Genomic DNA, 22,183 nt, shown 5'->3' with positions numbered 1-22,183 from the left:
TGCACTCAACACTTAGAAAGAAGCACCAGAATCTAAAGTGTGAGATCACAGTTCAGTGACAACCTTGAATTGTTCTCAAATTACTCTTGACATCATGGTTGCTAAGCATTCCAGTCAACAACAAGCCACTATTTCCTCCTCTCAGTGATAAAGTAACCTTTCAGCATAATTCTGAGTTAAGCAAATCTCATTTTATGGAAGGTTTGTAGAACAGATTCCATAAGTAAGAGAACATCTGTGCTCTAATGAAGAGAAGATCAACAGTTTTGAAAAATTTGATATAATTTATTTTAAATTAACTTAGGAACTGAGAAAGAAGAGGAAAAATGTGTTATGCTACTCATTATAATTAGATGTACAAGATGAGCCAAAACACAATGCTGAAATAGGTTTCAAATGAGCAAAGTATAGTGAGTTGATGTATCATCAAATACAATCCTATAACTAATTTGTATGTGCTCATTTCAGAAAGGACTTTGGGGAGAGGAAAAAGAGTCATTTTATTAAAAAGGCAAGTGAAGGATGATGTTCATATCAGCTTGCTCTTGCATCTCTTTCTTCTTGTGTCCAATTCAGTTTTTGCTTGAAAGTTAAAATATACAGTGAACTAAGTCATGTTCAAGCTTTTATAATTTGCAATGAAATGTCAAGTATTTGCTAGTAAATTTAGACAGGATAGTAGTAGTAGTGGTAGTAGTAGTAGTAGTAATAGTAGTAGTAGTTGCACTAATTATTATTCTGATTATATATATATTCTGATTATATAGAAGCATAAATATATTTTCTATCAAAATTAACATTATAATAACCATAGAATGTATGAGTATAATTATGTATGTACATACATGTATGTATACAACATATGTGCTATGTATATATGTATATATAATGTACATTATACACACAGACATAGATATAAATATACATACATGGGCTGGGAGAGACTGAAAAATCATATATATGTAATTATCTTTCAATATTAACTATGACTGCCCTTTTTCCTCCAGAATTAGAAATAAAAATAGTATAGTCTCTTCTTTTTAGTGTCATCTATTAATCATTTTCTTCCATGCATAAAGGACAACCTCATACATAATCCTTCTCTTAAAACTATGAGTGAGTAGGGACTAGAAGATATCTTTTCTAACTCCTACCATTAAATATGATCTTGAATGCTTTATAATCCTTTTTTCTTCTAATAATAGCTAACATTTATGTAGCACGTCTGTTTCAGGTACTCTCCTAAGCACTTTGTAATTATTATCTCATTTGATCCTCACAATAACCCTGTGAGGCATGTCCTATTATTATCCCCATTTTACATACAAGGAGATTGAAGTAAACAGAGGTTAACTGACATGTTCCAGGTCATGCAGTTAGTAAGTGTCTAATGAAGGATTTGAACTATCTTTCTTACTCCAGGCAAAATATGCTTTTCACAGAGTTATCCAGTTGTCCCACTTATGAAATTGGCATTTAATTCCTTGCAGTTTTTTTTTTTTTTTTAATTTCAGGTCCCTTCTACATGTAATGGTGTAAGTATGTGTGTCTGTGTGTGTCTGTGTGTGTCTGTGTGTTATTGGCTCTGGTCACAGCCAATCAGTGGTTCAGTCTTCATAGTGCTCTCTGGGGTCTGAAAGGGTTGGTTTGTTGATAGTCTCCACTATTAAGTCTCTTTTCACGATGGTTCAGGAACAGAAGTTGAGTCACATTATTTAGATGGTTCAGAGTAGCAAGCACAAAATAAAAAAGGGTGTAAGGGGACTGGAGATTAGTTCAGTCACAGGCCAAATGGGAAATAATGAGGATTCAAATAATGAGGAAATTTCAAAAAACTTTGATTTCCAACAAGATCATCCTTGAACAAAAAGTATTTCCATACTTTGATATTCTTTTCAGCTCAAGTATCTGATGCTATTAACTTTCCTTCCTCATTTACATGAAAAAGATTCCATAGTGGATAGCTTCCAGACAATGCCACTGTTTTCTACAGGGTAAACATAGTAAGGGGAAATACAGAGGAGTTTTCAGTTTGGGTGATGTGCCTGTATGTATTTAATGTCCTCCTGAAAGCCTTTATTAAATCAATGTGGCTGCTTTGCTCTTTATCTTTTTTTCTGAAGAAAGAAGTTTGATTTTATTTTTCTCAAGTCTCTAATATTGATTCTTCCCTTATTTGTGACCTTTTCAAATAACTTAATTAAGTTTCTCAAAGATCTCCTTTTTGACCATATGCATAATAAAAGCACTCCAGTACCATACTTCCATTTGAAAAAAATCGTTACAAATCTAAACAGCTGATTTATGACTTGCCTGTGACCTCAAAACTCTTTTTTGCTATAAAATTATATGAAATAAGTCACTTTGTCCAAGGTCCTAAACAAATTCCAAGCCAATATTATGAATATTTTCATATGGCCTCTGGGAATTTTTCATTGTAAGTTGGAGAGGATGCAAACAGATGACTTTAAGGTTTATTTTCTTGGGTTTTTTTGTTTTGTTTTGTTTTTCTTGTTATTGACCATGGGATGAAGCAGCCCAACAACATGGAGAGTTAAATCTGGGAGACCAAACTTATAGCCAAAAAGGATATGATCTTAAGTCAAGCCAAAAAGTGAAAACCAAAATGATATTCCTGTAATTCGGTAAGGTGGGGTTCTACCAGGTAGGACATGCAGAAGAACAGGTCTAAAGTTCAAATCTATAGTCCAAGAAAGTCTAAATTCCCAAGGGTGCTAAGCATTCTTGACTGGAAACATTGAGATAAATTGCTGATAGACAGGGAGTCAATATGGCACTTTAGTTGACTGGCATTACATATAACTTACTGACCCCACCTCATGACTTTTGCTTCTCATTTAATGTACTTTGAATCATATTTCTTATAGATCTATGTTGGAACTGTCACCTATAAAAAACTAGTTCTCTTTAGCAGGAATAGTTTATTGAATTTCCAAGGTGAGTCACCTTTAGAAAAACATATTTCTGTATAAGAGATACCATGGTACTACATAAATTTGCTTATGTAAAAATCAAGTCAAATGAACTAGTATTTATTAAATGCTTACTATGTACCAGCACTGTACTAAGTGCTAGGGATACAAAGAAAAGCAAAAAGACTGGTATTTGCTTTGAAGGAGCTGACAGTTTGATGGTGAAAACAATATACAAGCAACTAGGTACCAACAAGATCTATCCAGGGTAAATTGGAAATAATCTCCAAAGGAAGACACAAAGATTAGGGAAGACTGGAAAGCCTTCTTGAAGAAGGTGCTATCTTTGCTCATATCTGAAAGAGTACTGTCAATGTCCCTAGCAAGTACAAAGCATAAAAACACTTTTTAGTCCTATACACATCACAAGCATTAATATAGCATAAAATTAATATTAATCATCTAAGACTTGATGTAAAAAAGCCTTAGGAAAGGAAGAAGCAATTTAAATCAAATGAACATCTGGATACTTTGAGGTGTCTCTAATTTAAACTGTTTCCACTTTTTAATCAATTACTATTTACCTTAATGGGAAAACTGTTAACTTGTGTTTGCTTTTTCCTTCACAATGCAAACCTCCAGAGCTATTCATCCTTGGAAACCATTCTCTGAGCTATAGAGAATCTGGGTTTCCTTTGGAGCCTGGCGAATTAGGGACAGAAACCTCTTAATTGCCTTAAGTGACTTATTTAACTTATCTTTATTTTTCTAGGCATCAGTTTTATGCCAAAAAATCTCTTAGTCAAATAAGAAATATTCTGATCCATGCTCATCACATGATTACAAATGAAACTAAAATCACAAATGAGAAAATTGTGTTTATATTTTACTCAAAGGGTAACAGGACAGAAGTAAAGTTCATGACAAAAATCTGGTTTCCTGCCCTATTCTTCCTGAATCCAATCATTTATTTGGAATCTTGGAGTACAGGTTGAAGTAATAAATATATTTTATGGTGTTCTGTCCCACAGCCTGAAAAATAGGCTTTTGCATGAAAGGAGATTTTTAAAGTTTCCAGAGATCTTTTAAGTCATCTTAAACTTGATTTCAATGTAACATGATATCTTGTGCAATACTTGTCTTATACAAACATATGTATGCATAATGCTTTTTAAAAAGAAGTGTCATGTAAATGTGTTTCTTATGTAGAATTTTTGTAACAAGTAGGAAAAGCAGAATATTTGGAGTGAGATCAGGAACCATAGACAAATCACTTAACTTCTACTAAAATTTCTCATCTATAAAATATTAATAAAATTTGCACTCTCTACCTCATAAAAATGCTGAGAGAAAAAAATGCTTTCTAAATTTTAAAGTGCTATAAAATGTGTTATTTTTTTTTATTTCAGGTTTTGAGTAATTTCATACTTAAGATAATTTAGCAAATAATTATTCCAATTCTTATGTGGTAGGTCATTCTGCCTGACTAGATGATAAGTTCCTCAACGGCAAGAATCATGTCTACTTTGCTGCACCCCTTGAAACAATTAAATTGTGCCTTTACCTTGCATACAGTTTTATGTATCTCCTACATTTTAGTTACATGGAGAGAGAATGCCTGATCTCAGCACGCTTATGATCCAATTGCAGAACACAGAACAAACATAATTATAATACAAATCAGAATATGGAAAATGCATATGCAACACCTCCTGTGAGGTCATTTATTCATATTTGGTGAATCAGGTGCATAGAGGACAAATGAATATTCCTCTTCTCAGTATTCTGGGATAACCTTGAGAGGATGGGGTTTGTTGCTCCATAGACATGAAATCATCTCAATGTCAATCAGTGAGACAGACTTCATTAACTTTTAGGAAAGGGATTTAATAAGAGGGTAAAGTCACAACAAGCGGTACAAAACATTTTCTGCTAATGAAGGTGCACTTGTGTAAACATGACTCCTAGGGAGAGCTGGCTCCAAATAAAAGTGCAATAGTGAGGCACACATGTGAAGAACACATGTACCCAAAAGATAATCTCCATCTCATGGCCCTGGGGATTCTCTTTTTCCTTCCTGGAGTCCTTGTGAAGTTCTCCTCATGTATAGCTCCCTGTTGAGGAGGTAATCTCTCTGCTACTGGGCCAAGATTTCTTTCCAGGAAGCTGGACCACTCCATAACTGCTGTTTCTCCCCATTCCCCCACTTTCTGCTTTGGTGTCATGGAAGGGGAAAATGCCAGCTGTCATCCTGCTACTGGGCTGGCACTGTGCCAGGCCTGGTTAATTTTAGAGAAACCACTGAGCTGACTGACATTCAGCTGCTGTCCTGCTGCTCTCTAGACCTTACAATGCCCACAATGGCACTGCCTGCACTTTACATCTACTGTTCTTCCTCGTTTCAACTCCAAAGAACAAAATGCTGCTTCCAGGATAAGCTCTTCTCTTCTAAACTCAGCACCTTGCTAACTCAAACTCTGATTGACATTACTTCCCTCAGCTTCCTCTCCATTCTTATTAGAGGGCTGGAGAGTAGAGCAACAAAGTCTTAGGAATAGCTCCCTCTACAAAGGGCAAAAACCAGGCTCTGAACTCCCTCAGCTTTGCATATGGTGCTCTGCAGAACAGAGCACCTACAGAACAATATACCCTACACAGGGTACTCACTACAGGGTCCCCATCCTAGGTTCCTGTTTCCTTTTGCATATTTCCTCCCTTTTTAGATTGTAAATTCCTTGAGGGCAAGGGATTATCTTTCTTTTCATTAATTGTACCCCCATCATTTAGCACAATGCCTGACATATGTTGTAGGCACTTAATCAATGTTGATTGGATTGGATTGCCTAAACTGCCACTGCCTTTGGCTGCTGGTGAAACCTTTGGAACTCCAGTATTCACAATGTATGGACAGAGCTACCTCTGAAGACCCATTTTCCGGATTTAAAGAAAGAATAAACACAAAGAGAGAAAAGGATATCTTCTGTTGGCCATGCTTCTGCCTAAAAGTAATATCTGATATCCGTGTGGCTCTCAATATCCATTATTTCATTTCATTCTCACAACTGTGTGAGGTATTACTATAGGGTATCATTTGTCAAGTGAGTGACTGGGAGCACTAGGTTCTTGTTCAAAGTCTTGACTCCACAGAGTCAAATGAAAGCGATTCAGATTGACATCATCTTTGTTACTGACACACAGTCCTGGTTCAGCAGATCCTGAGTTATTAATTATTCTTCTTCTTTATGCAGTGAGAAAACTTCTCATCATCATACAATACCAACTTAAGTCACAAATGGTCAGAAAGAGGTTTCAAAAATTTCTGTGTTAGGTTGAAACTAGGCAGTAATTAACTATCAATGCTCTGTATAGGTCACTAAGAAGAATAAATCTGAGCACAGTCCCTCTGTTATTCTTAGAAAAGGTAAAAATGGATATTCTCAAAGAAAGTTCAAGAGAATACAACTTTACCAGGCCTAGAGGCCTGTGTGGGCTACCCGAGTCTTCTTACCTCACCTCCAAGGTCTTCGGTTGGCCAAAACCGGCTGCTCATATGAGAGAAAGGACGTTCCAGAGTCGAACAAGGGTTGAGCTTTATTTCTGGGTCTAGGTTACAAGTGAAGGGGGGTCTTCCTTAGGAGGAAGAGGGGGAGATTTCCTAAGGAGGCTAGGATCTTAAGGGATTGGAAGTAGAAGTACAAGTGGGGAGAGAGGGGTAGGGGAGAGATGAAAGAAGAAAGCGGAGCCTACTGTCCTCTTGGCTCCTTACGTGCTAAGAGAGCTTTCAGGCTTCCTCAATCCTACTTAACCTTCAGCCACACAGTTTGCATCTCAATACCGTGCTGTTAGATAACAATAGTGTGCCCGGATCCGGGACGACCTTGAGGGCAGGGAGACTCCACCCATCACGTATCTCCCGGGGAGAGGCGGAAATACCTGAGCTAGCTGAGCTAGCTCAGTCTGACCTTCTCGAATCCCCACTGTTCATGGAGGGCCTCGTAAGACTCTAAGATTTAGAAGTCCCACTTTTACCTGCCCGAGACCGTCCACACGGATTTGAACTTCCAATCCCAACATTTATCAACTCAGGATATTCAAAGAAATCTTCACAAAAGAGTTGGAATGAGTTGGGCTTTGAAAAATGGGGAAATTCTCAACAGGTGGATATAGGAGAAGACCGAAAGGAAATGTGGCAAGGAAGATATGCTTTTCTGACATAAGAAGTCTACAAGATTACTTAAGGAAAAGCATCTGGACAGGCAAGTGAAGAGCAAATTCAGAAAACAGTAATTTTAATGGGCTGAACTATAGAGTACTTCATGCAGGGGAACACCACTGAATCACAGAATATTAGAAATGAACGGTAACTTAGAGTTCATTTAGTCTAAACACTCATTATAAATATGAGGATTCTAAGAGTCAGAGAAGTAAAATGACTTGCATGGTAAAACAGCTTGCTAATATGTGGCAGCTCGAGAATTAGAAACCCAGTCTTTTGATTCAAAGTCCATCACTTTTTTCAATCTGGCACTAACCAACCTTTCTAGCCTTTTTCACCTTAACCCATCCATGAACAATATAGTCTATGCAAGCTGGCCTCCTTATTTTTTCTTATAAATGATACTCAATCTCTTGTTTTCCTTCTATTGAATGGGATAACCCCTATGTACTGAATTTTCTCCCTCCTCACCTCCATCTCTCAAAATCCCTAGTTTCCTTCAAGACACAGTTCAATTCCCCCCTTTTCCATGAAGCCTTCCTGACTGCCACCAGCTATAGACATCCTCCCCCATCACCTTGTGTCTACTGTGTGCATATGTTGTCCATACTAACAAATATATGTATATATATGTATATTACCTTCACTGAGAAGACTTTAAAAATTTCAATGTCAGTGACAATTTCACGTTTTTCTTAGTCTCCCTAGTAATTAGCACACGGGGTATATAGTAGGTAATTAATGAATTCTTACTCATTGGCAAATTGGTTGTAGGTTTTAGAGAACACAAAATGTGAGGCTAAAGATTATGGGTTTTACTAAGTAGTTCAACCAGAAAGACAGATTCAAATTCCACCTCCCATTTTTATAAATTCTGTGACTGAAAAAGGGGACAGACTTTCAGAATCTCATTTTCCTCATTTGTAGAAGGAAGATTCTGTAGTAATACCTCACACAGTTATTGTGAGGATCAAATTAAGTAGTGGATGTCAACTGCTATACAGATGTCAGACATTACTTCTAGGCAAAGTGGTGATGTTGTCAGAGCTTACATTAGGGCAGATTACTTTGGCAGAGACATATAGGAGAGACTGGAGGAAGGAGAAATGGAAGGTGTTAGGAATTTATTATCACAGTTTAATCAAGAGATATTGAGGAGTATGAAATAGAGCACTGATGATGGTGACAGAAAGAAGGATGAATGAATGTGATATATTAGGGAGGTGCAATTGACAGGACTTGTTTATATCTGGGATATAAGAAAGAAGGAGGTCAAAAATACTTGGAATAAACAAGAAAGAATGAAATTTACTCTTTTAGGCCCCTTTTCAACATGATTTTCTTAACAATAAAGCTTCTTCACTGTCATGATTTAAATTTATAACCCATGTCACAAAATAACTTCCCCTTCCTATAATAATGACCATTCAGAAAAATGCAATGACTTCCATTCTAAAATTGTATTTGCATGCTAAGTAATGAATTTGTTTAGTCAAGTGCCAAAATCATCTGTGTTAATAACAATATCTCTCCTATGATGAACATATTAGTCATCTATCAGATTTACCCTCAGTCAAAATAATATAACAAAACAAAAAAGTTCAATGATATAATTTGGCATTATAACTAATGCTCCCTTGAGATATCAATATGTGTACCAAAAAGGATCTTTTTAGGGAAATTGAAAAGAATGTTTTGTAGAAATCAAATTTGCTCTAATATATAAAATCACATTATACAGAGTTTTCCAGCAAGAACAGAGCTGTCTATTTTCTTAATCAGAAAATATCCATGAACTTGTATCAAATAACCTTTTCTTTTTTTTTTTTTAAATTAGATGTCTGTTATAGGAAACTATTTTTTACATAATGAACCAACACATTCAAAGGACCATTCTTAACACTACAAGAATCCTAATTTTATAATAGTAAAGTTCAATATTAAATTATTACATTAGCACTCATTATTTCTAAATTTAACATGATCTTTATTAATTGGTCTATTAATATATGGACTAGAAATGTGTTCTGCACGACTCAGGACATAAATACAAAATACTTTAAGACAGTACAATAGGAGGGTGGGAATATTTGCAAGTCTCTTTAAGTCAGCATGAAGTAACTTTTTGTTTCATTGTCAGTCTTTTCAATGCTTAAGTGACCATGGGACTATGATAATAGGACAAAAGATAAAATCATCTATAGGGATGATAGAGCCATTGAATTGACAGGGCACATTCAAGCTCACCACCCTGATTCTGGGCACCAGATTTTGAAGATAGATCTTGATAATATTTTAGAAGAATTCTGAGGATATGTTCAAAATAGAACTTATCTTTTCCTCAAAACCCAGCCTTCTTCTATTCTTCTACTATATTTGAAGACACCACCTTGCTTTTAGTCACTCAGGTTTGCAAACATATTGTTATCCTTGCTTCATTCTTACTTATCTCCCATCTCCAATCAGTTGTAAAATCTTGTCTTTTCTATCTATAAATTGCTTTTTGCATACATACCTTTCTCTATTCATCTAACCATTATTTCAGCTCAGGCTCAATTCACCTCCTCTACAGGGTTTTCAAATATCTTACTAAGTAAACCTTGCTTTGATTAAATAACCTCTAGTTACTTTTATAATCTTCTAGGTCAAATATGAATTCTTTTTTTTTTTTTTTTTGCTAGTTAGCAACATGGATCATTTCTATTTCTCAGTGTCCTTACCCCTTACAATGTGCTCTGTGTTCCCACTATATTGGCCTACTTGTCATTCATCACACACAACCTCTCAGCTTTGCACTGCATTTAGCCTTACTTGAAATGTTTTTCTTTTCCCTTTTTATCTATACTTCTTAGACTTTGTGGCTTTTAGTCAAAATTCTTTCTTCTCATGAGGCCGTTCCTAGTGCCCTCTGCTGCTCATGACTTCCTGTCCAAGTTTACTTTGTTCCCACATTGTCACTATTGTGTATATACTTACTGTGTGTTGTATCCTTAGAAAGAATGTAGTTTCCTTTAGGAAAGGGATTATTCCATTTTTGCCTTGGGCCTGCTGTAGCATGGCACCCTGTATGGCACATAGTAGGTAACTAAAAATGTTTCCTGATTGCTAGAAACTTGGTTTTTGATAGAGACCTACAACACATCTGTAAGTTGTCATCTTGGATAGTTGACGAAGGCCTTAAGGCAAGTGACTTGTCTATGGTCATGTACTCAGTATGTTTCAGAGGCAGCACGTGAACATCCCGACTTTTATTTCTTCATTCCATTAGGCTATGCTAGATCTCATTCCTCAGTGACTATAACGCAGAACAGAATATGACAGCATAAGATAAGGATAGGTAGTAGACCTGTGCTTTCATAGGTATAGGTGACTCTTAAATGAGGAAATATACCCCACCCCTGCCTTAAATGATAAGGAAGAGAAAGAAGATCCTGTGGAGATTAAAAAGAATGTGCTTTTGCAAACATTATGAAAAAACGAATTTTGATGATGTGATAGATCTTATATGATATTGTAAAGGTCAAAGAAAATAAGAACTGAGAAAGATCACTGAATTTGTGTGTAAGGAAGTTAGTGGAATAGAGAATGTAATGGGCAAAATTTTCTCCTGGGGGCTAGAGGTAGGAGAAGCAAAGTGTCATAGTTTTATGCCCCTTATTCTTCTATACTATGCTTTCTACCCCTCCTGGGAGAGTTTTATCACACTGACAAATTAGTTAAGAAGAAAAAAACAAAACAGAAACCATGAAATAATGAGAGAAAAATATATTACTTATTATAAAAGCTCCAAAGTGACAAAACTTTAGGCTAATCAATGTTTAAAAAAAAAAAGTAGTTGAGTCAATCTTTGGGGAAAAGATAAGACTTGATGCCACACCTTTACGAATGAGTTGAGATTGAATAGATAAAGGTAAAAAGATACTGAAGACAAGGAATTAAAATAAGAACAATAGTGATGAGTAACCTTGTTTGAGATAAGAAAATGGAAGTTCAGAAAAATTTAATGCAGTGTACAGGATCACAAAATTATCAAGAGATTAGAATCAAACCAGGGAATTTTCTTTTTACCTAAATCCAGTATTCTTTCCATTCACCATGATGTCTTCTCTATATTCAATGCCTACTGAAGCAACTAGTAGGAACAGTGGATAAAGTGCTGGACCTGGAGTCAGGAAGACCTGGGTTCAAATCTGCACCCAGATACTTAGTAGCTATGTGACCTTTGGCAAGTCATTGCAACTTTGTCTGCTTCAGTTTCCTCAACTGTAAAATGGGGATAACAATATAATCTGCAATAATTGTGGGATTGTTGAGAGGATTAAATGAGATAATATTTATAAAACATTTGGCACAGTGTCTGAGACATGTCAGGAGTTTAATAAGTGCTTTATTTCCCCATTTTCCTCCTGAAATTAAAAGCTCTCCCCCTTAACAATCACTGCTTTCCAGTACAGTACTCCCTCTCCCCTGAATGTCATTCTATTTCCCTTTGTTTCTGACAATACAATTCCTATATAAGACAAACATGAGTTCTACTTGCTTGGTAAAGCTTTTGAATTCATATGTCATAATTCATTCAACCATTTCAAAGGGGTTCAGTTTAAAGTTTATTTCATGCTTTTCTTATTACAAAAACACATACAGATGTGTAGGGGAGAGATAAAATTATCTGAATAAAGATGTGGAAGGGGGAAAATGTGTGTCATGTATAGGGTACAGTGAATGGTAGAACTGGCGGCTAGACCATGGATTGTAGGCGATCAAATAGTATTCCTTCTATTAGTCATGAAATGAAAAGATCATCAAAATTAGGGTCCAGCCTCCTAGATTAAATCCCAGCCATACTACCAAACAGCTGTGTGCCTTGGGCACATCACTTTATCCCTCAGCTTCGGTTTCCACATCTCCAAAATGAGGAGGCTACAATAGATAGAAAGATGAATAGCAGAATGCAACTTTTATGAGAATCAAAGCTTTTTTTGCATATTTTTTATTTGTTCTGTCTTTGTATTCCTGAAGGCTAAAACCATGCCTTACACATAGTAAGTATTTTTTACACGTGGATTTGATTACATCTAAATTCTCATCTAGATCTAAAGCTTTGATGCCTATAATCTATTTACCAAATCCATAACTAATATTTTGTACTACACAACATTGATTTTGGACATACATTATTGGGCCTAACAATTTTCTAGTGTGTGTGTGTGTGTTTGTGCGTGTGTGTGTATTTATGTTTTCTTGATATTCAAGAAGTTTTTGATCTCCCTCAAGACAGTAATTTGTCTTGACTTCTGTTGTATATACATAGGATATTGGATACATACTAGAAACTTTATGAATAGTGAAAGATATGAAGGATATATACTTTTGTATGTCAATATTATATGAATATTTGAATGAAAAATAATCACTTATTTTCACCAGAGAGTAAACGTGCGCACACACACACACACACACACACACAAACACACATACACACACATATACACAACACCAGTAACAACCCCAGCAACAAAAAGAGCCAGTGAATCAATTTGAATGAGAGACTGTGAAAGGAAATATAAATAATGCTATGAAATATGCTTTTGTTTCTTCACTGATAGAGACTTTGAAGCCCAATAATATGTCAAACCCAGACATATTTTACTCTTCTTTTTTCTTCTTGAGTAGAATTGCTGCATAAATAGTAGGTAGTAGAGTTACTGTCACATATGCAATCACACGCATCCCACCACGTGCCTCAATTACTTTACTGAGCCTGAGAAGTACTTTAAATTCCAGAAATGAAACATTACATAAATCAAAGTATTTTTTGTAATTATTATCACTATTTATTCAAGCAAGATTTTAGTCAACAGCTGAAAGTGACTGTAATTCTCAAATAAAAAAGAGAAGATATGGAGCCAAGATTAAGAATTCAATTAATGTTCTGACTTTCTATGTCTTCCTCATGGAATCAATAACTTCATTTAACATATTTAAATTTATTGGAAAGATGATTCATAGTAAATCACAGCTATGTATACAAGATAGACACAGAAAAAATATACCTACTCTAAATCATTTCAATTTTTTATGATATATAATCTTGTCATGCTTTTTAAAGGATGTATATAAATTGTAGAATTGTATAAATTTTATATGCTGCATCTCTTCTAGTACTAATAAGCAGGGCTGCCTAAATCGTTGTTTCCATAGAGGTTTGTAAGTGTGCTCATGTATAAACCAATGGTTTATTTATGTTTTACGAAGTTGTAACTGATTTTCTGCTTTCCCATTTTTCAACCTTTCTGACTAACTCTATGACACTATGAGCCTAGATGATGTATATATAAATGCAAGCCACAAACACTTTTTAAGTAGTTTACTTCTAAAACCACAAAATGCTATTAAATTTTTTTTAAGAAAGTCATAAAATGAAAAGTCTTAACTAACTTAAATGCTGTATCAAATTTTAGTTTTCACATAGCTGTAAAAAAATTATTCTGGAGGATAGGGTGGGAGCTATATCTTAGGTAGACATATTGCTCAGGAACTTTTATATATTTGCTTCCTAAGGGATGTTTGTATGTTTCACTTTTGGAGTTTAATTTATTAATTAATTTGTATATTAATATATAAAATAATTAAATGGAGTATTTACATATATAAATTTGCTAACACTATGGAATAGGTCTCAAATTATAATGGTACAGATATTGGGGGTTTGATATTTTCAGTGAAATGCTTTTAATATTTCAAAGATTAAAATTCCTTTATTTGGTAGATAATAATTTATGAAGAAAGAGAATCCCTTTTATCCAGAGGTGTTACATTATTTGATATGGATTTCTGTGTTTCCATGTCTATGTCTGATTGATTTCTACACGTATCTTTCAAGAATTAAGGGTAATTAAACAACTAAATTAAGAATGGAACAGAATTTGGCATGTGGATTCCAGATCAACTTCTTAGTTGGGGAGGTAGTAGATGAAAGGAAGTATATATCTTCTTAGATTCACAGGACCTATTATCCATGGATTTAGTGACCCCAGAGGCTTTATAGTCTTAACTCCTCATTTTATAGTGATGAAAATGAAGCAAAGGGAGCTTAAGTATTTGTTCAGTGACTGACCATTTGATAATGCTTTCATTCAACAACATTCTAATTGAATTAGTTCAGGCATGAACATTGAGAAGAAAAATATAGAAAGTAAGATTTAAAATAATTGCTGTGGACAAGTTAGTTTTCAGATGCCAAATGGAGAGCCTTTGAGATTTATTAGACCCAAGTAGTATAAAGCAATATTATAAAGCTATGATACTGTAGAGAGGGGACTTGGGACAAGGCAAATAGGTAGATACGGAAGGATGATTGGGAAGGATGTTGCAGATGACAGATGAGGGCATTTGATCAAAATACTTAAATTTAGTTCAAGAAATGTTGATCATCTATTTGCTTTGATAAGGAACTGTGTTTAGAACAAGTATATAAGAACAAAAATGACAAGAAATCATTGCTCTCAAGGAGATTAAATTTTGCTGAGGAATAAAACATTTAAACCCATGTATATATATACATATATGTATATATATGTATGTATGTATATATGTAAATATATATGTATATATGTGTATATATAAAATTTGAAAAAGAAACAACCAATAACTTGGGAGATCAGAAAAGATATTGTGCAAAAGATGGCACCTGAGGCAAACAAAATAATACAAACTGCAGCAATAACAAGAGTATAAATTTTAGGTAAAAGAGAAAGTTTGAGCAAAATCCCACAAGTGGGAATGAAATTTTGAGTTCTGACAACAGCATGTAGGTTGGTTGGTTTGGAGCCATGTTATGAAGGTATTTAAATTCAAAAACAAATTTTATTTTATTCTAAAGGCAATAGGAAGTCATAGAATATTTTTAACAGAGTGTCACAGAACTGTAATTTAGGGATATTATTTTGGCAACTTCATGGAAAGAGGGAAGAGATGGGAAGGCAAGACTGAAAATAAAATAAAGGAAAAGCTTCAACAGAAAGATATTAAATCTCATGTACAGAAATCTAGATGTGACTAGGACAAGACTCACTTACTGGAATCCACAAGGTCTGAAATTAAAAGGTTTTATAGAAAATGAGTGACTTGTTTGTGACTTGAACATGTTGTCTTTCCTTGGCCCAAGGGAGAGGTTTTATAGGGTTGTATATCAATGAGGGACAGGGATTATTGTTCACAAACATTGTTGAGGGAGTTTGGTTTGCACAATTTTAAAAATGGAAAATAGGCCAATAAAGGCACATGTGGGTTTGAACATAGTTTTCAATTTTACATAAGTCCTTTCAAAAATAAACACTGAATTGGGTTTGGAGCAACCCATTTCTCCAATCACTTACATTTCTAGAAGTGAGTAGAACTGTTTCCAAATGACTCTCTGGAAAGTCAGGAGGGCTAATATCTGCAAACCTTGTTATTATCATTGTTATGCCAATTTGCATACATTTATCTATTCCTTTTATTAAAGCTGTTTAATATTTGTACAGTTACCTCTGGGTCCATATGTGCTTTTGTGTGACTGCCTGCTTTTTCTTGATCTTCTATTGTAAACATCAACAGGGCAAGGGATATTTCCACTTAATTTGTTCTGTGTAGCAGGCTAAGTATGAGGCATCATTTTTGTGACCAAAAAATCAATTTGATCATGTTACTGTGTTTTTTGTTTGAGGGACTTTTTGAAGTCAGTGTTATTGGAAAATTGTTTTAAGTCAGAAAAATTAACATTTCAAATGCTTTTTTGCCTTGGTAATTTCAACCTTCTTTCTTTATTCAATCGTTTGAGACCCTATTATTTCTCTAAAACCCAGTAAAGCAATATTATAAATGATTTGCAAATGTTACAACAAAAATACATTGAAAGCCCTAATTTTGAGCCAGACATGAAAGTAATGGATTTTTCTCCTCCAAATGACCACATTAGCATTGAAGTTTCTCTCATGTTGCACACAAAAGCCAACTGATATTTAAGGATGCAGTCTTGAGTTGATAAATGTCACTGTGACATGGGAGTATAATTTATGCACACATAGGATTACACTGGGTAGTTAGGTGTCCCGGGAGATAGAATGCCAAGTCTGGATACAGGAAGACATCATTGGGAGTTCAAATCTGGCTTCAGACATTAATAGCTACATGACCCTAGGCAAGCCACTTAACCCTCATCTATAAAATGATTTGGAAAAAGGAAATGGCAAACCACTTCAGTACCTTTGCCAAGGAAACCCCAAATGGAGTCAAGACAAGTTAAACACAATTGAAAAAATGACTGAATAACAACAGAATTCCATAGGGAATTAAATATCACACATAGCATCACACGTAGAATAAGAGAATCACAAAATCTTAAAGCTGGATCAGTTCTTAGAGGTAATTTCACACCTAGCACTTGACTCTCTTAAATTCTCCTATTCTTCTACTTCTCCTTTATCTTTTTTCTTTTCTTTTATTAGAATTTAAGTGTTTTTAGAGTATCAATAGTGCTGTTTTCTTGTTTTTGGATCCCCAGAACACAGAATTGTGCCTGAAATATATTAAGAACTTGAATAAATCATCTGTTGATCTATCTATCTATCTATCTATCTATCTATCTATCTATCTATCTATCTATCTATCTATCTATCTATCTATCTGTCTCTCTGTCTCTCTGTCTATCTATCTATCTATCATAACCTATTTCTGAAGAAGAATGCCCCCTAAAACACACTTGGCAGTGATCATGTAGCCCTTGCTTAAAGCTTCAAATGAGGAGAATCTGCTAACTCCTGAGGCAGAGTAGTCCACTTTTAGATAGCCCTAATTTCTGGGAAAATTTTCAAGTATTGGCATACTTTTTACATACTATGCATGACTTATACCTCCCTACTTTTGAATAGGCCATCTCACATTCCTGGAATACTCTCTGTTCTCATCTCTACTTCTTGGAGTCCATATCTCCTTTCACAGATTAACTCAAGGATTACTTCCCTTAAGAGAATTTTCCTTATTTCCATAGTTGCTAGAACTCCTTATCACTGCATATTCATTTTCTGTATATTCTGTATTTTTTTATCTGTGAATGGTTTACATTTTCCTAGGAGACTATAAGCTCTTTGAATGCAGAATTTATTTATCATTTTATTACTTGTATCCTTAGAATCACTGAATACAGCCAGGAAAATGATCAGTAATTGATTGTGCTTTTTTCCTCCCTTCCTCTTTAAAAAAAAAACAAAAACATCTTTAAGAAAACCTCTCTGGATGACTCACAAAGTGCAAGTTGAATGATAGGCATTGCCTACATATTTTCTGACTGATTGGCTCTCTTTCTCAAAGGATTTTCTTGTTATACATTATTTGACAAAGAAGAGTAACTGAAATAATTTTATTATCATAGAATCAGTGAATTATGATTCTTCTTCCTGCCCCCAATGATGAATTTCCCAGGGCTTATGCCTTAACCATTTTTTCTCTTTTTATACTTTCTCTCTGGCTTAGAAAACCTATTCGTTCTTATGGATTCAGCTATCATCTTATGCTGATGCCACCAAAATTGACCTTGTACCAAGTACCAGTCCCATATTTCCAAATTACTACTTAATATTTTTTTTTTGCTGCAATATCTCATTACTACCTCAGATTCAAAATGTCTCACATACATATCTTTCTCATAGTTCACCACTTATTTCCACTAAGTTATCAAGCCTTTTTTATGTTGTAAAATATTTGCTGCATTAACTATAGGAGAAGATCCAGGCCAGCTAGGTGGCACCATGGATAGAGACTGGGACATGGAGAAGATCTCTCTTCCTGAGTTCAAATCTGGCCTCAGACACTTACTAGCTATGTGACTCCAGGCAAGTCACTTAATCCTGTTTGTCTCAGGTTCCTCCTCTATAAAATGAGCTGGAGAAGGTAAGTGCAAAATACTCCATTATCTCTGCCAAGAAAACTCCAAATGGGGTCACAAAGAGTTGGACATAACTGAATAATGATTAAACAACAACAATGAAGAAGATGACCTTTAGAACCTAGTTCCCACCTTCTAACCAGGGCTACACTCAAATTGTCCAAAGAATATAATTATTTCATTAGAAATTTTTGATGCTTCTAAGCATATCAATTCCTTAACCTGACCCTCTTGTTTGTTTTGGCATTTGTCAATGTGAAATTAGTTCTTCCTTCTTTTCTACTATCAGAAAATATAGTGATAATCAAATTAGAGCCTTTTTTTCTAAAATATCTTCAAATATTTCAAGGTACCCAGAAAGACCAAAATATGGTGCTAAAACATCTGACTTATCTGATAAATTCAGTTAAATATTCAGTTAAACCAGGTATTTAGTGTTTTGCAGATAAAATGCCTAGATAGCATAATGAATTATGTGCTTGGACATGGTGAAAAATAAAGCCCAAGTGTCTCCATAGATCCCTTTCCCTAGGAATACATTAATTCCACCATTTCTTTTGATTTCTTTTATCTTACTCATCTCAGTATGTGCTTTATTTTCTCCATATGGAGTTTAAAACATGGAAATAAAAATTGTCTTTCTCTGAGCAATGCCAAGAACAGAAAGGATTATTTTCTAGATTTTGAACTTTAAACCAAGAGGAACATATCACAATATTCACAAGAGCAAGCAAAGCAAAATGCATTTTAATATGTCTGAATGGAATAATGTTTCACTCTACCATCTAGGTGTATTGCTCTTACGTTTGTGCCTAGCCACTCTATTTTTGATAAGAAAACATTTACCTAATGCTAGTAAAATTTACCTAAATTATAAAGTTTATGTCAATGTCTTGAATGTTGTTTCATATTTTTGAGATATTTTGTAACCCTATGCTATCAAGTCAAACAAAATGAGCTGGTATTTAATTCTATTTTTCACTGAAGCATCATCATTCCAAAGATACTAAAATATAGGGACAAAAAGTGAATATGAATAAGGTGGTTTCCAGTATTATTTTAATTGTTGGTTTTCACACCAAGCTGTCTAAAATCTTTTTAAATTTTATGCTTAAAAGTATCTAAGTGTTCTAAAATCATTCATAAAAAATGAAATAGTTGTTCACTAAAACTGTATAACTTTTAGCATGATTTTCTTTGTTGGTAATATCTCATCTGATATTTTACACTTAAAAGAAAATTATCAGTAGCAAACCTAAATGTTGCTTCTGACACATGCTAGCTGTGTAACAAGTGATAAGTCACTTAAATTCTCAGCATTACATACAGTTCTCTGAGACTAAGTAATAAATAAGATACTGAACTGTAGCAGTGAAAAGTGTCTGTCCACAACTGCAAGATTTCCAGAAATCATAGACCTAGAGCAAAACTGCAATTTAAAATAAAAAAACTATTCAGTCAAGCAGAGTTCTATTTTCCTAAAATAAAAAAAAATGGATATTATTCCTGGAAATGCATGTGTATTAAATTTTTCCAAGTAACATATTGCATCTGTTTTCCACATATATTCATTTATCTCCCTAGTCTTTCTAAATCTGACAATAGAAAGGATTTTCCATAAAATTTGTATTGATACAACTGGGTTTTTTATCATTAAAATTTCTCCCAGTATCACTTCTATCCCAAATAGAGAACCATTTCATATAACAACAGATAACTTTATAAATATGAAGGAAAAAAGGAAGAAAAGAAGGAAGGTAAGGAAGGAAGAGAGGGAGGGAAGAAGGAAAGATAGAGGTAGAGAGACAGAGAGAAGGATAGTAAGGAGGGAAGGAAGAAGTGGAAAGAGGAAGAGGAGGGAGAAGGAGGGAGGAGGAAGAGAAGAAGAAGAAGAAGAGGAGGAGGAGGAGGAGGAAGAGAAGAAGAAGAAGAAGAAGAGGAGGAGGAGGAGGAGGAGAAAAAGAAGAAGAAGAAGAAGAAGAAGAAGAAGAAGAAGAAGAAGAAGAAGAAGAAGAAGAAGAGAGGAGAAGAATGTGATGGTGGAAGTGGAAGAAGAAATTACTTAAATTGAACAATATATTGAAAAAGCTTCTAATATGTGCAATGTACTGAACTGGTAGCCCTTCCCCATCTGCCAAGTTGGGGTAGAGGTATATTGAGTCTCTTCTTTGGAGCCATGCTTGTTCTTTGTAGTTTTGCAACATTCATTTTAGATTATTCTACGGTTATCCTTTCCATTTGTGTTGCAATGGTCATTGCATATATTGTTTTCTTGGCTCTGTTTACTTCATTCAGCTTCAGAGAGTATAAATCTTTTCATGTTTCTCTGTATTCAGTGAATTTGTCCTTTCTCACATCATGGTAATATTTCTTTGCATTTATGAACCACAATTTGTTTAGCCATTCCCCAACAGTTGGGCATTTACTTAGTTTCTAATTCTTTTCAATAACAAATAAGTACTGTTATAGCTTAGTGTATATGAGGAATTTTTTCTTGTCAGTAACCTCTTTGTGTTGTATGCCTAAGAGTGAAATATCTAGATCAGAGGTTATGGAAAGGGATCTTATTTGCATAATTGAAATTTTATTTGTAAAATGATTGTACAGATAGATAACTTGGAGGGTTTTCTATTCAAGACCCTTCATTTTGCAGTTTATTTTTTCTGAAAAGAGGTCTTTGAACTCTGTGACCTCTAAGATCCCTTCTAACTCTAAATTTAAAATCTTAAAATATTCTTTCTCCATTTGTTATGGATAGCAAGTGATTTGAAGAAATCAGTTTCAATCTAATTTATATTATAATAAAATTGCTTGTGTAATGCATTGTGGCATGAAGGATGATGGGACAGCCTTATACTCAGAATGGATTCATGTCCAGCTCTGACATAACCTGGTTCTTCTTTAACTTTCAGTACCACCCAGAAGTCTCTAAAATTTAAGTTGCAAAACATCTGCTGATCTAAATTGGTTGAGAAAAATTTCTCCCTTTGTACCTCTCTACCCATTGAAATTACATGTAGAGACTTTTCTTTATATACACAAAATGCACATACATATAATTATTAGCATAGACTAATAAATAGCAATACAATTATATACCTTATAATAATTATAAGAATAAAAATAAGACATTGAAATTCATCTAAATTATCTATTTTTTTGCTAGAGCTTTTGGATATTCTTTCTGTTGTTTGAGTTTTCAGATTTTCCCCAAAATAAAAATAGTGGTACTAAATACTCTAGTTTTTGCTATGCTCACTTCACAATATATTCTGCTATCTAGAAAAAAATTCCAATTAATCAAATGCAATTTTAATTTTGTAACTGCATTTTTCATGTAAAATTATTAGTTCCACATACATACTTCCTGCACTACTGTCTGATAACTGAGTATTCTCATTATAGATAGCTGGGCAAATTGCTTAGCCAGCTACTGGTAGTCATAATAAATAGAAATAAAAAAGCATATAAAATCACACAGGTTACAGTTTATTCTTATATTGGAATAGATAAGTTGATTATTTTTTGTAGCAAAAGGAAACAGACCTTCCTATGTCGACAAATAAATTTGCCAATACAGCTGTTCTGCTCACCATAAAGCAAAAGAGGATAAAAAGGCCCATGAAAGTCTTCTAAACCAGTGTAGTCTGAGATTTTTGCAAATCACATATTTTGCAGGTCCAGTGTAACTACAATATTCTTTTATCAAACATGTAGACTTCACAGCAAATATTTCTATAAGTTTCAGTGCTATTCTGAAAGAAATTCTGCAAATGAAATGGCATTAACTGTTCACTATAATATTTTTTCAGACTAAAATAGTCTGTGATTTGTTGAGTATTAAATAGATATGATTCTGAAACAATTTTCAACTTACCCTTCTAATCTTACATCTGGGAGACTTCTGTTAAGCGCAATCAAATCACTGGCCATAAGGTTAAACTGGTTGATTTTAAACAGTTCTTTCATTTTCTCCTGGTCATCTTTAGGAATCCGCACTGCTTTCCCCATCTCTCCTGGCCCTTCTTGGTTTCTTGAAATAACAGCTGTAAGACATATGTGTATAAGTACATGTACACAAGATTGCAATGTGTTATTTATATAGTAGCT

General features: G+C 34.4%; 1 protein-coding gene across 3 annotated transcripts in view; it reads right to left on the bottom strand.

Annotated features, from left to right (window-relative positions):
• GALNT13 (polypeptide N-acetylgalactosaminyltransferase 13) overlaps positions 1 to 22,183 on the bottom strand; it is an 800,956-nt gene that overhangs the window by 452,045 nt on the left and 326,728 nt on the right. For all 3 annotated transcript variants that reach the window (XM_072612002.1, XM_072612001.1, XM_072612003.1), the window contains one exon: positions 21,951 to 22,119. In XM_072612002.1, the coding sequence (XP_072468103.1) occupies positions 21,951 to 22,119 (169 nt within the window). The remainder of the gene's footprint in view (positions 1 to 21,950; positions 22,120 to 22,183) is intronic.

The sequence above is a fragment of the Notamacropus eugenii genome, chromosome 5, assembly GCF_028372415.1.
Source record: "Notamacropus eugenii isolate mMacEug1 chromosome 5, mMacEug1.pri_v2, whole genome shotgun sequence".
NCBI lineage: Eukaryota > Metazoa > Chordata > Mammalia > Diprotodontia > Macropodidae > Notamacropus > Notamacropus eugenii.
Note: the sequence above shows the minus strand (reverse complement) of the source record. Positions and strands in the feature narration are given on the sequence as shown.